Below are 15,083 nucleotides of genomic sequence, written 5' to 3'. Positions count from 1 at the left end.
GAATTTTTTAAATAACGCGTTTTTTGCAGAAAAACAGGCAATAATAGTCTTTAGGAAAAGAAAAATGGCAAGTATTATACCATTTTGAAATCTTGACTAAACAGGCCATCATTTAAAATAACTTGCCAAGGATGTTGTACTACCCCTTTGTTTAGAAATCGTGTATTAAACTTAATAGGCATACATTCTTTCAACCTTAACTCAATCAAACTAATACTTTTTTTTGCAAAATTAACGACTTTTGTTGTTTGATTTGTGGCTGCTATAGTATAGTAGCATGATTCATGAAGAATACATCATTAAAAAAATCATTATTAAATTCCAAACATTTCTGAACGTAGTACCTAAAGATATAATGAACGGGACCTATTTTAAACATTTTCAAAAATATGTCTATTACTTACCACTTAACTAATTGTAAGAGGCAGAATTTTTTTCGTATTTTTACCAGAACAGGTATGGGTTGACATCATACCTCACCGGTTCACTTGACGGTGAGTTTCAGGACAGCCTATATGTGTACGGGGACGATTTGGAAAAACCCTATAACGAAAAAATTGAGAATTGTGATAAATATAAATATTTTGAAATAGAAATGGAATAGAATCTCACCATCAGAAGATGAATTTAAAACATGTACGCAAGTAAGAAATGAATTAAATCAAGAAATACGGAAAGAAAAAGTAATGTATTGGGAAAAGGTCCCAAAAAAAAAGAATATCCCAATATACTCCAAAGAATATGGAGTATGATCTGTATGATGTATAGAGACAAATCCCATAGGAATCACGAAAAATCAAATAACTCACTCGACAATAGTAATACGTTGCGATTTACAACCACTCACCGACCAAATTAACCAATTGGAATTACAACTAAACCAACTATAGGATACTATCAGCAATATAACAGATAATGACACCAAACACTCATTACAAATATTAGTCGGAGAACTTCAACGATTATTTAACCAAATTATCTACGAAGAACATTAACTTATCCCAATAGTACGAAAAACTAGAGGAGCATTAAATTTTGCTGGATCAATAATAAAAGCAATAACGGGAAACATGGATGCAGAAGAATCATCGCCAATATTCAATCACAAATACATTTAGCCGAAGGAATATTACGAACTTATGAAGACAATCTTAAAACATTAAACTAAAACTAACACTAGACCTAGAACTAGAATCTTTCGGGATAAGCCGTGCGCTTTTTGAAAAAATGTTTGACGTTTCGGTTGCCATGTTGCAACCTTCTTCAGAAACAAGTTCGAAGTGACGAATTCGTTTAAAATTTGACAATAAACACATGAAAACGTAATTAATAACTAATTAGTGTCTAATTGTCAACTAAGTTGTTTTGTCAAATCCGAGTGGAGAAGGCTTCGTTGAGTTCACCAACGGTTGGTGAACGATATTGAAGGCCCATGCTTCCTTATCAAATTCGATTACAAATATTTTGACAATTACTAACAGATTATTAACAACAATTATCACTGCAGAGGAACTTTTATATTAGCTACAACTCATCCAATCATCTGTAGTAAATCAACATCTGGTTCTACCGCCTGTTGCAGAACATCTATACGCAATAGAAAAGGCGATAACCGTAAAAGCGTACGTTAAAGTATACGTGCTCACGTTCCTTCTCGAAATACCGTTAATTGAACCAATTATCTATCAATACTACCAATTGATCCCTTTTACCTATCATGCCAAATTCATCTTATCTTGTTTTGAACATCCCGAAACCTTTCCTAGCGGAAAATAAAGATAGGTACATTGGCCTGTCAAAAGAATGTAGACAGTTACAATATCAAGAATATTTGTGTAAAGCTTTTAGTTTAGATGCTTCTACACATATCACATCTGAAACCTTCTCATTCAATTAATATCTGAATGGCATGTTAATTTAAAAACCGATATTCTACGTACAACTGCAACCCATTACCTGGACCGAAAAATCTATATCAACCTAATTGAAATAGCACAACTACCAGTTCAACAACCTCACTGGCAATTGGAAGATGTCCAGCTCAAGAAAAACAAAGTAGAAACCTTCAACGAAACGCAAAACAGGCTCCATAAAAAACTGAATGAACTTTCCAATAATCATAAAATTAATAATTATAGTTCGTCAGTTTTATTTACAGCAATCCTTATAATTTTGGCGCTCAGCGGTGGAGGAGCATGATATAAGCTGCATCCAAGAATGCCATCAGAATTAGCAACCCAAGAGTTAACGACTAACCACACGCCACAACAATAAGCAACATGCTGACACCGTAAAAGATAAAGAAAATAGTATATAAGTCACGTTTATAATCCTTTGTATCAAGTCTTTGTTTTAATGTAATAAAATAAGCTTCATTCTTGACTTCGAACAATAAATCGCTTTTTAAAAAATTCCCAACGTTTTTGAAAGTGATAAATATATATCATAAGTAATATATGAAATAGAAATATTTCACCCACCTCACTCTGTTGGGTGTGAAGATGTTTCCAGCTATGTTGCAAACCCTGCCGAATGCACGGTTTATGTCCATTATTTCAGGGTCGGCATCCGCATCAGGGCAATCTTTTGAGATAGGCAAGTGTGTACTGAATAAGAGCTCCAGCGATTCCATAGCATCCTCAGTATATTTGCCATCTTATTTGCATAGGTGGCCTAGATCAGTGTTATGGTCTTTCGTCAAAACCTTATGCGAGCGAGCCAGGTTTGTCTTTTGGAATATCCAAGTTATACTACGTTAGGGCTTTCCTATGGAGGTCCCATGTACGTTCGAGTTTTGAGTGCCTGAATTTATTATACAGGTGTTTCATTTAAGATGACATATGCTTATATCTCGAAAACCAAAACTCGAATCGAAAAAAGTTTCAAGTAAACTTTCTTTGGTGAAAATGGGGGCACAGGGTACACATGAGCAAATTTTTTTTCAGGGTTGCCTAAAGGCCCTTCTGACGTCATTTTAATTTTTTCAAATCGCACATATACTTTTTTCTTTCAACGTCTTGAACAACTTGACAAACTAAGTATTTATTGCTTAAAATTTTTTTTTCTTAAATTCTGCATTATGAAGATATCTACAAAAAGAAAAATAAAACAACATATTTCAAAGTGTACTTAAAAAAATTTAATTAATAAAAAAACGATTTAATTAATCGTAAAATAGTACTAAAATTCTTCTTCATTTTTGAAATCACCTTACATTACATTACATTATATTACATAGAATACATATCGGGTAGGCGGACCAACCAACCTTGCACCGCGACCCTAAGGATCTATTGTACCCTGATAGATATCGTTATCAAATTTCACCGTGCAGTCCAATGCTCTTAACGAACATTAATACCTTGCTCGGCGAAAGGTCATTCAGATCTTTTGAGGAGATAAACTGCGACCCAAAAATCGAGAATCTGATACGGTTAACGGCAGGGCAGTGGCATAAAACATGCTCAACCGTCTCTGCTTCCTCCGCACATAGTCGGCATTCAACATCGTCGGCTAAACCCAACAAGTTGAGGTGTGCTTTTAATCGGCAGTGCACAGTAAAAACACCCATTAGAACTTTTATGCTACTACGGGCAAATCCTAAAATATTCCCGGGTTTGACAGTGGCGATGTTAATAAACACCTTAGCATGTCTCATTCCAGGAGAACTGGTCCACAGTAGGCGAAGTCTCTCTTCAGCCCACAGTCCAATCCTATATTTGGCCATCGCAAATGATACACCAACTGCTGGTTCCGGCCCCACAAACGCTTCAGCGCTGCCATCTCGTGCTAGCTTATTTGCCGCTTCATTGCCAGCAACCCCAGAGTGACCCGGGACCCAGATCAGAGAGACTCTGTTATCACAACTCAGTGTGTTTAATGTTCTCTTACAATCATTAACCAGAGCCGACACCGTTTTCGCGGCTTGCAGCGCCTGAAGACCGGCTTGACTGTCTGAGAAAATTCGCACTGTCATGTTCTTCACCCCTCTTTCAAGAAGGATTTTAGCACCCATGTCAATAGCAAATACTTCCGCCTGGAATACAGTACAGTACGTACCCAGGCTGTAGGCTTGCTTAATTCGAGGCGTCTGGCAGTATACTCCTGCTCCTACCCCTTCAGGCGTTTTTGATCCATCTGTGTACAAGCAAATGTCTGCGCGAACCAGAGAATTTTCTTTTTCGATTCAGGACTGCCGCTCAAGCAGTACAATCTGGTATCGAGCATTAATCACTGATACCGCCAAATCTGACGGCATTGATAGCACAATATCAGTGCTTATAATGTCTTCCGCAGCCCATTGGTAGGACAAGTTTACTGATAACCAGAGCCACGACGTTGTCGGGCAAGTCATTGGCGGCTCGTCTCCTTGCTGTAGAGAATCGGACCACATCACGCCACATATAGTATACCACGCCACTGGTTGAGTTTTAGTCAGACAATCGGCCAAACACGTATTGAACGCTGCACCGCAGAGAACCCACACAAATTTTACATGGGTCAGCATTCAACCAGTATCGTTACGTTGCGGTACATCGATGTGCTCGATAGAAGCATGTTACTACTACGCTATAACCCGTTCGCCGCTTTATACAGATGGTGACATCAACAGCCCGAAACGTCGCGGCTCTGCTGATAACTGAAGTCTGTCGGACTTTCCTATACCAGGCTACTGCTCCGTATGTAATCATAGGTCTAACCACAGTCACATAGAGCCAGCACAGTCTTTCAGGGGTAAGACCCCAATTTTTTCCACAAAGACTGCGACAAGTCCACAAGGATAGTCTAGCTTTGTACAAAACTCCCTGCAAATGTCCATTCCATGACAGGGTTTTGTCTAGGATTACTCCTAGATATTTGACTTCCTTTGAGAAAGGAATTTCTTCACCTTGGATAGATGGGCGGATTAGTCTATCCAACTTTCGCTTCCTGGTGAAGGGCACAACAATTGTCTTTTGTGGGTTTATTGAGAGGTTCTCTCCCTTACACCAAGCGCAAATGGTATCTAGGGTCACCTGGAGGACTTTAGATATCCTCGGCAAACAGGTTCCTTTGACCATAACGACAATGAAGCGTATTGTATCACCGTGGAGTGAAGTAGAAACTATTCTACTATCTAGCATATTGCGGATCCAACCCGCTATAGTTGCTTCCACTCCCCTGTCAAGAGCAGCTCTTTCAAGAGATTGTGGTATTGCGTTGTTGAACGCTCCCTCTATATCCAGAAACGCACAAACCAAGATTTCTTGATCCTTCAGCGTCCTGGATACTCTACCAACTAAGTTGTGTAGAGCCAATTCTGCTGATTTTCCCGCTTGATAAGCATACTGGTGGCGACTCAGTGGACCAGATACCAATGGCACCGTACGGATATACCGTTCCAGAACTTTTTCAAGGGTTTTCAGCAGAAATGACGTTAGGTTGATAGGTCGAAAGGCATTAGAAGTAGGGACCGAACGGCCCGCTTTGGGTATGTAAGATACCCGTACCTTAGTCCATTCTGCCGGCACATATTTCCAGGCGACACTCGCTCTGAAAATTTTTACCAAAATTGGCAACAACAAAGACCTCCCCTGCTGTAACAAAGCAGGAAATATATTGTCTTCTCCAGGCGATTTGAACGGCTTAAACGTTTGAATTGCCTGGTCCACGGATGTGTAAGTGACGACTTTTCTAGCCACACTCCAATCCGTATTTGAGGGGCGCTTTGCCTTGCAGGAATAGCCCGCTGTGGCATTATCGGCCCTCATCATCAGGCTTCCTGGGAAGTGAGTCTGCATGAGAAGCTACAATAAGGCTCTGCTGGAGTCCGTAAAACTACCGTCAGGCCGCCTAAGTGAGCCCAGGGGTAGTGCCGGATCTCTAGCGAGAATCTTGTGAATTCTTGCACTGCTGGGTGTGTCTTTCACTCCCTCACAGAACCTCCTCCAAGACTTTCTTTTTGCCTTACGTATGTTTTTGGTGTAATTCGTTAGAGCCTGTTTATATTTCTCCCATTCACCTAATGTCTTGGCCCGGTTAAAAAGCTTTCGGACCTCTTTCGGACCGTAAGTTAACACCATCTGAATTTTCTGTGGAGTAGAGAAGTGCTCCATTTTTGCTTTGATCACAATGATTTTTTCGCTTGAAATTTTTATCCCACGTGCAAGTTAGCGCACATCCAAACAAAGTTTAGAACAAGATTTACTTACTAAGATTTATAAACATTAAAAAAAAATGTTTAATCAATTTTCTAAGACGATTTGAAAAGTTAAGAAGAATTTTAATATTATTTTACGATTAGTTAAATCGTTTTTTTTATTAATTAATTTGTTTTAATTACATTTTGAAACATGTTATTTTATTTTTGTTGATATATCATATCACAACGGAGAGTTTAAGAAAAAATTTTTTAATCAAAAAGTAATCAGTTTGTCAAGTTGTTTAATCAGACTTTGAAAGAAAAAAGTATGTACCATTTGAAAAAATAAAAATGACGTCAGAAGGGCCTTTAGACAACTCACCTTTTTCTCACCAAAAAATGTTTACTTGAAACTTTTTTCGATTCGAGTTTTTGTTTTTGAGATATAAGCATATGTCATTTTAAATGAAACACCCGGTATAATCTAAAAAACCAGGACTCGCTGTTGTTCAAGGTCCATATTTCACCAAGGCACATTGAATTGTGCTCTCTTGTGTTTTGTTGGACAGCTTGATTCATATGCATTATGTATAATATAGTTTAATTGAGTTAGATGGTTAAATAAGAGTATGAAGTGGTAAAACATAAAGCGTAACTGATCTAAAGGAACTATGTACTATTATTTGGTGATGGAGTTTTTCAATTTCTATTAAATGCAGTTTTTTTTTAGAAGAATTTTTAAATCGTATTTTAATGGCTAATTTGTGGATTTAAAAAACCTCTACATTTTCTTATTTATAAAGTTATGTTTAAACTATTGAAAGGTATTATTGTGCAAACGAGGAACTTTAGATATTGATGATTTACCTCTACACAACATTTTAACTATTTCATAATCTGTTTACATTTCTAAATAGATAAACAAAGCCTTTAAAAACACATTCATCACTAATTGATATACCTTGTTCTTTTATCAACAAAAATAAATATTATTTTAAAGGTAATAATAACAATAATATAATTATAACAATAACATGTTATTGCTCACATCTATTATCGAGTAGTTGAACGAAACGACAACAAACGCTAAATAATCTCGGTATTCATAACGTCCTGTAATAAATTAGTTATTCACAACTTATTTTAAATTAAAATCAATGTAAATTTCTTTAAATATTTATATTTTTATTTTTATTTTTTTAGAATATCCGAAATTGCCAAATCCGTACCTCCAACTTGAAAAAAATGAGCGTTATTTCAATTTGAGATTTGTCGGTAAGTATTAATTTTCTATAACAATGATATTAACTAAAATAAGATTACCACAAGATAAGATCAAAAACAGCTATTTTCAAAATGTTGAGTATTCTGGGTAATTTCGTCATTCAAATTTCTTCTAACAAATTTAAACTAATTCGAATCATAAAAATAATTGTTTACCAATTTAATGGGTTCGATGTGTTACCGATAAAGATAAGCGACTCATGTTTGTAATTTAAAAAAATCATGCGTATACTATATAAATACACCCTGTCAAGTACTTCAATCCTATAGTATTTGTAGAGATATACGTAAAGCATGTGGGAAAAAGAACACTTTATTAAACCCGAGTTCCGCGGTAACCCGGAGTGTCAATGCAAATGTCGATGTAAGTAGAACATTTAAAACTTTTAAAACATTATTTTTTCTAAAATATACTTACTAATCAATTAAGTAATTTAAGTTAAAGTTTATGATCTAAATGAAATTACACAATAAGGCGCCTTATTCACATCTTTTTATATTAAACAAAATCGAATGTTTAATAAATTTTGGCTTTAACATATTGGACGCCTACTGTTCGTGGGAATTTTATAACACGCTGAAAAATATAAACAAAAGTCTCACGCACATCTGGTTTTATACAGATAAAAAAAAATCAAGTACAATATCCAGATAACACATTGTGTTATAAACAAAATCATGATTGATTGAATTTTGGATTAAGCTAAATCTCATAATTGCCATAATATCTATACTACTGTATATTAAACCTCTTGATAATGCGTAAAATAATTATTAATAGTTATTTGAAAATCAAGACAAAAATGTTTTCTATCAATTCTTATGATTTAAAGTCCTAAAATCAGAAAATTTTTAATTTCACCTATTATACTTATAGGTTAATACAGTAGTATACAGTAGTATACAGTAGTATAGGTAGTATACTTTAAACTTATATAGGAAAAATTTTAGTTACTCCAACAACGTATAATAAAAAAGAATTATCATATTCTTATATCTTATTATTAGATCTAGATTGAATTTAGCAAAAAACGTAAAATAATACCAAGTAAGAATAAGTTGCTTTAAATCTTAGTATGTAACAGGATATGATGCTTTTCTAGTTTTTGAAATAAACACATAAAGCAATATTCTTAAAATAGCATACAACATAAATAAACAGAACATTTATATAAAATAACACGTTTCAGATATTCGATAATGTTAACAGGATAACGCTAATAGAAACTAACATGCTTTCAAATGTACAAACATTTTTGATATTAATAGTTTTCTATATGATATTTATCAATAATAATCTTATAACAGTGATATGAATACGTATATATTAATAGATTTTTTGAGACAATTAAACACAGTCATTTGTGTGAGACGAATTCGAACCAAATCAAAAAATTTGGAATTCACAAAAACTGTAAAAATGTTCAGCGATTTATAACGTAATTAATTATTTAATAATAAAATGGTTACCGAGATCTCAGTCTTTAAAGTGAGTATTATTATCTATTTGACATACTTGGTGGGTTTTCTCTTAGATGATCATATGTTAGCGGAAATTATGATGACTCACTGGAAGACACGTCTCTAATTTATAGATGCTTTATTAAAAAAAAGGCCGGATTAAAGAATAGCTTATATGTATAGGCTACAAAAGATCAATTTATTCAATCAACGTTTTAAAGTTAGAATCTATTTTAAATTGTACGGTTGCACACTGAAAGGAGTAAAAAAATATTTTCGTTTTAAAATTACAATGCGATTAAGTGGATTGTAAAAAGTAATCATTGTTACTTCCTTTTTTTTGATAATTATCCATTAAATATATTTCATAATTTTAAAGTAACTAATAATTTCTTATATTATTGAACTTATTTCCTTTTAATTTGAGGTAATTTTGTTAAGGTAATATACTAATAATTATTTTAAAACGATATATTTGCTTTCATAAGCAGTACATTTGAAAATTCATATACAGGGTGAGTCAATAGTGCGGGGACGGAAGATAGTGGCTTTATTGTTGAAAATAAAAAAAATGTTCTCATGTTATCATATATTACCATGAAAGCTGCATCGATTAAAATTATTTTCAGTTATACAAGGTGTTTCACTATTCCAGGACCGTACTCAACTTAATTTTTTTAAATGGAATCCTAGATATCTTTTTACATATGCTGATTAGCTATCTTAAATTCTACAATTGTATATCTTGTTTTCAAATTTTGAATGCAAGGTTGCCAAGTTATTCATTATTTTGTGAAAATTTTTGAAATTTCATGTGATCACTTAAAATTCGATATCAGCATTATTATTAAATATTCAAGATTGTAATTTGGCATATCGATAAACAAAGCTTGGGTCGTCCGAATGCCGCTAATACTATTGGATGTTATTATACAGGTCCAGTGTTTATCAGAATCGATTTATTTATGCAATGTTTGGAGAACCATAACTCTGTTATTTTAAATGGAACATTTCTCTATGGCTTCGGAAGGTCTTATTAATTACCTTTTATTTTTGTTAAGCATATGGTATATCTAACACGTGTAATTAGACTGTTCTTGAGATAATTAGACTGTTTTTAAAATATCGGCATAAACCTGATTGTAGTAATCCATTTACCAGTATATTATAATCAGTTTAAAAATGAAAATTATGAAAATTGTAGTTTGTACTTTGTTACTGGTTTATTAAGTATAAAATATCTGCTTTACATGTTTCGATTTTGAGTAATCATTAGAAGCGCTACAAGTTAATGGCAAATAATATTAAATTGTTCTTATAATTAATTAAAATGTAAACTTACTCGTCATCAAAAATTGGCACTTCTTAAAAATTACATCACAATATATAGATGGTGTTACATAGACAAGGATTTTTGTATAAAATAATTTATAATTTAACAAAATGAACACATTAAAATGTAAAATTACGTTAACAGACGTTACCAAGTAAAAATGTATATATTACCGGCAATCTGTATAATCCGGTATTCTATACAATACCTAGGCAACTTATAGAATACCTATAATGGTAATATATGAAATATGACTTTACCTAGGTATTCTATAAAATACCGAATGCGAAGCCGGCAATGTGTGTAAAAAGCGAGAACAGGGAAGGAAAAAGATATGACAGAAGACGTATGGTTCTAAAGCTGTTTGCCCATTACGCTTAAAAAACGCTTTAGCTGTAGTTCCAATGATAATTTAACAGAGCAAGCTCAGAAAATGCTTAACACTTCTGGAAAAAGATTTCCCCATATGCCATTGGGTACCACTGTAAAAATCCCTGTTCCGGAAGTCGACAGAGGTTGTGGTGATGCTCGCAATACACTAGCTGTAGTCTTACATAAAACGAATGACGAACTTTATAAAATAGGAACAAAGCAAGGTGTTGTAAAGAATTTGTATTTAAGACAACAGTTTACAGTTTGTCGTCAAGAACTACTGAAAAAAGAAGATCTCCCTAATCAAGAAACGACGCTCCATACAGTTGCGAATCTGCAATCTACGGGGACATGTCAGGGATTTATTAAATGTATTTGCAAAAAACACTGTGATACTAAAAAGTGTTCATATCGCAAAAGTAAGATTTTATGCACTTCAAAATGTCACAATAGTTAGAATTATTTCGTTTCCTAAGTTTTTAATACTTATTACTTGATTTTGTACAATAACTTATAGATTATAAAAAAGTTTATTATGGGTGAAAATTGATAAATACAGACCAAAATTTATTTATCTTACACATTGCCGGTCGACCAACAGGTACTGTATGTAATCCCTAAGAATTGTATACATTACCTAGGTAAAGTATCTAAGGGACAATAATCTTCATAATATTTCATACATTGCCTAGACACCCCAGGTATTTTATACATTACCTAGACATTGTATAGAGCACCTGAATTATACAGATTGACGGATTGAAATTGTAAGAAATACCCAACTTTTTGTTCAAAAACCAGAAAAGTATTATACAAAGTGTTTATAGAAAAATATTCTTATATGAAAAAATGAGAAATTTATCATTAAAATATAAAAAACTATGTAAGTTTGGATAGAAAATATGTATAATAAACCAATATAGATTTTGGAGAAAATCAAAAAATAACCAAACATTGAAACGCTGAAAACACTAGTCCTCGGTATTTTGGGGAAAAGAGGTTTTCAAACAATTATAAAGAGATAATTGTAGTAGACTATGAAAAAAATTTTGTAGAAATTCGAAATGTTAAACAATTGAGTTTTGATTTCTTAGCATTTGTTCATAACGTGTTTCTAAAATCTATTGTTTAATTAAAATGAATGTTAGTCAAGAAGAACGTATTGATATAGTATATTCTTTGGGTGCAGGAGAGCGAAATGCTACAATGCGCAACAATTTCCTAGGGTTGAAGCATTTGAAAAACTTCAAGGAAGGTTTAAAAGAACCAAACAAGTCGGTTACGAAAAGAACTCACTCGGGAAGAGAACGAACTTTCTGTTTTGTTAAAGGTAGTTCAAAACCCGCACACTAGTACACGCAAAATAAGTAATGAACTAAACTAATTCAGTTAGTACAAGAACTTGATGTACATGATTTCCAAAAAAGACAAGAATTATCGCAATGAGCATTAGAAAAAGTTCAACGAAAATATAATTATTTTCATTATCTTTTATTCAGCGATGAGGTGACGTTCCATAAAAATGGCTATGTTAACCGCCATAATCTTCACTAGTACGGTACTGTCAATCGTAATTTTATACGACCAGTAGACCACCAACATCGATCCTTAAATGTCTGGGCAGGGATTGTAGGATCTTATTTGATCGGACCGTATTTTTTCAAGGGAACTATTAACGGAGAATCTTATTTGAATTTTTTAGAAAATCAACTGCCAGGTCTTTTAGAAGATGTTCTAACTATGGTACGATTGTTACAACACATTTAAATAGAATATTTGCTGATCGGTGGATAGGCAGAGAAGGCCCTATTAGATGGTCGCCAGTTTCTCCCGATTTAACAAAATAGGATTTTTTTGTGGGGTACGTAAAGAGTTTAGTATTGGAAGAACCACCAACGACAAAAGATAATATGATGAATCGTATTCGCGATGCATTTGGAATAATAAACGTAAACATGCTGCGGAAAGCTAGTGATTCGTTTCTTAGACGAATACAAATCGCTTCTGGTAAATATCCTGTATAATAACATCCAATAGTATTAGCGGCGTTCGAAAGATTCAAGCTTTGTTTATCGATATGCCAAATTGCAATCTTGAATATTTAATATTAATGCTGACAACGAATTTTAAGTGATCACATAAATTTTCAAAAATTTTTATAAAATAATGAATAACTTTGTCAACTTTGCATTCAAAATTTGAAAACAAGATATGCAATTGTAGAATTTAAGACAGCTAATCAGCATATGTAAAAAGATACATAGGAATAGGGAAACGTCTTGTATAGCTGAAAATAATTTTGTTTAATAGTTCAATCCTACCTTCGAAATTGTCAGTTTTTAACTTGGATACGAGTATTGGAAGTTGTTATTTGCATTCACTTTGCTGACTTTCATGGAAACGAGTGAGTGAATTTTTTTTTTTCAACCACTGTTAGCTAAATATAAAACCTTTAAAGGAACAACTCTTTGTTTAAACGTAACGGATGTTAACTAAAAAACAGTAGACAGCACACGTGGAAAGTTAATTAAGTATGTCACTTGTATAAATTATTAATTTTAATCAATTTATTAATTTTATGCATAATGATGACAATTAACAATTTGACACAAATAGTTGTTTACATCAATTAAGAGCATGACAATGTCAAAAACTGCTGTCGTCGCCGACATGTCGACATAATTTTATAATTTCGAATTAACGAATTTTAAGACTGGGTTTTCTCTAAATAGCAGGATTGAACAAAACGTTATACAGCACACGTGGAAAACTAATATTTTCCACTAACTTGTATGTCTTTCCATCCGACACACGCGTTAATGAAAAATCATGGTTTCCTCACTTGTACTGCAATATACTATTGTTGAATCCTGCCTTCGAAATTGTCAGTTTCTAACTTGGATACGAGAGTTGAAGGTTGTTATTTGCATTCCCTCTGCCGACTTTCATAGCAACGAGTGAGTGAACATTTTTTGCAGTCACTCTAATTTCTTTCAAAAACTGTTAGTTAAATATAAAACCTTTAAAGGAACAACTCTTTGTTTTTAACGTAACAGATGTTAACTAAAAAACGGTGGACAGCACACGTGGAAAGATAATTAAGTATTTCACTTCTATAAATTATTAATTTTAATTAAATTTACGCATAATGATGTCAATTAACAATTCAATTTATCAACTTGTGACAAACGCTGATAAAAATGCAGGTTTGGTCATTTTAGATAATATTTAGTTTAGATAACATTTATACATTTCAAAGACTCCAACGTTTTTTGAGGAAAGCAATTTCATTGAGATTAACAAAAATCCTAAAAATCTTTTCACAATAAGACAATGAAGGTAGTAAAAGATGCAGAAACTTTTCTAAAAGACAACAATATTAATCCATACTTTATGGATTATACTTTATGAACCCAAAAATTCCATTACTTTATCAAATTACATAAAAATAATTTATCTACGACTGCTTGGACTGCTTTGGACTGCTTGGATGACTGCTCGTGTGATTACACGACTCGGTCTACGACCTCGTCGTGCAATTCTCCACACTCGTACTGTAATTATGTTTCTAGCCCACTTGTAATATAAATAACTATTTCCTATTAGACCTATCATATCGTCTATAGATTCAAGCACATACAGAATTTGCGAATTCTTAATCCAATTTTTCAAAAATGTCATAAATTTCAAGGCTGAGTATGCCATCACCAGAGCCCGGACAGTTTAGGAAAAGTGCGCCCCTCTACACGAAACGAATTCCATGACAACGACGTAAGTACGTTGTTGTCGCTTTTGACATCATTTAAGTTACTCCATCTTCAAAATTGAATTTCGAAGAGCGATGAGCGTACCTTAGCGAAGAACTTGCAGTGCAACATTAATTAATAAATTAATAAAAATAATATAAAAATACGCACTGAATTATTACGTATACATTTTTGGTTTTATTAAATTTATAATTAATAAATTAATTTATAATTTATTTCGTGACATAAGGTATGACGTATTTGACAGCTTCGCACGCTTCGATTGAATATTGAGACTGGAGTGGGAGGCATTTTAGGATAATTTTCCTAAACTGTCCGGGCTCTGGCCATCACCAATAGATATGAACTTATAGAAACTTTACATTTGAATAAAAACCTTACTTTACTATCTTTCGATGTCACAAATTTATATACCAACGTTCCAGTAACCGAAACACAGAAAGTAGACTCAAAAAATGTTGAACATATTTTTAATTTACTTAAGATATGCACAGAACAAAATTTCTGTCAATTCAATGATAAATTTTACAAATATAATGAGGGTCTTCCAATGGGATCCCCTTGAGCGGTCTTCTCTCCGACATATTCCTTAATAATATAGAAAACATAATTTTACACAAAGATAATTTTAATAATAATAATATAGTTCTGTGGCGCAGATATGTTGATAACATTTTAATAATTTGGGATGTTGACGGAATGGGATGAATTATTTCCGTTCATACCGATCTTTCGATCTAAAGTA

General features: G+C 33.3%; 1 protein-coding gene across 4 annotated transcripts in view; it reads left to right on the top strand.

Annotated features, from left to right (window-relative positions):
- LOC111424712 (peptidoglycan recognition protein 3-like) overlaps positions 1-15,083 on the top strand; it is a 76,134-nt gene that overhangs the window by 18,341 nt on the left and 42,710 nt on the right. For 3 of the 4 annotated variants that reach the window (XM_071197918.1, XM_071197916.1, XM_071197925.1), the window contains exon 2: positions 7,325-7,396. In XM_071197918.1, coding sequence (XP_071054019.1) covers positions 7,325-7,396 — 72 coding nt within the window. Of the gene's footprint in view, positions 1-7,324; positions 7,397-7,662; positions 7,770-15,083 lie in introns of those variants that run through there. The other variant, XM_071197921.1, reaches the window with a different exon arrangement.

Source organism: Onthophagus taurus, chromosome 1, assembly GCF_036711975.1.
Source record: "Onthophagus taurus isolate NC chromosome 1, IU_Otau_3.0, whole genome shotgun sequence".
NCBI lineage: Eukaryota > Metazoa > Arthropoda > Insecta > Coleoptera > Scarabaeidae > Onthophagus > Onthophagus taurus.
This window is presented reverse-complemented; position numbering and strand designations above follow the sequence as displayed.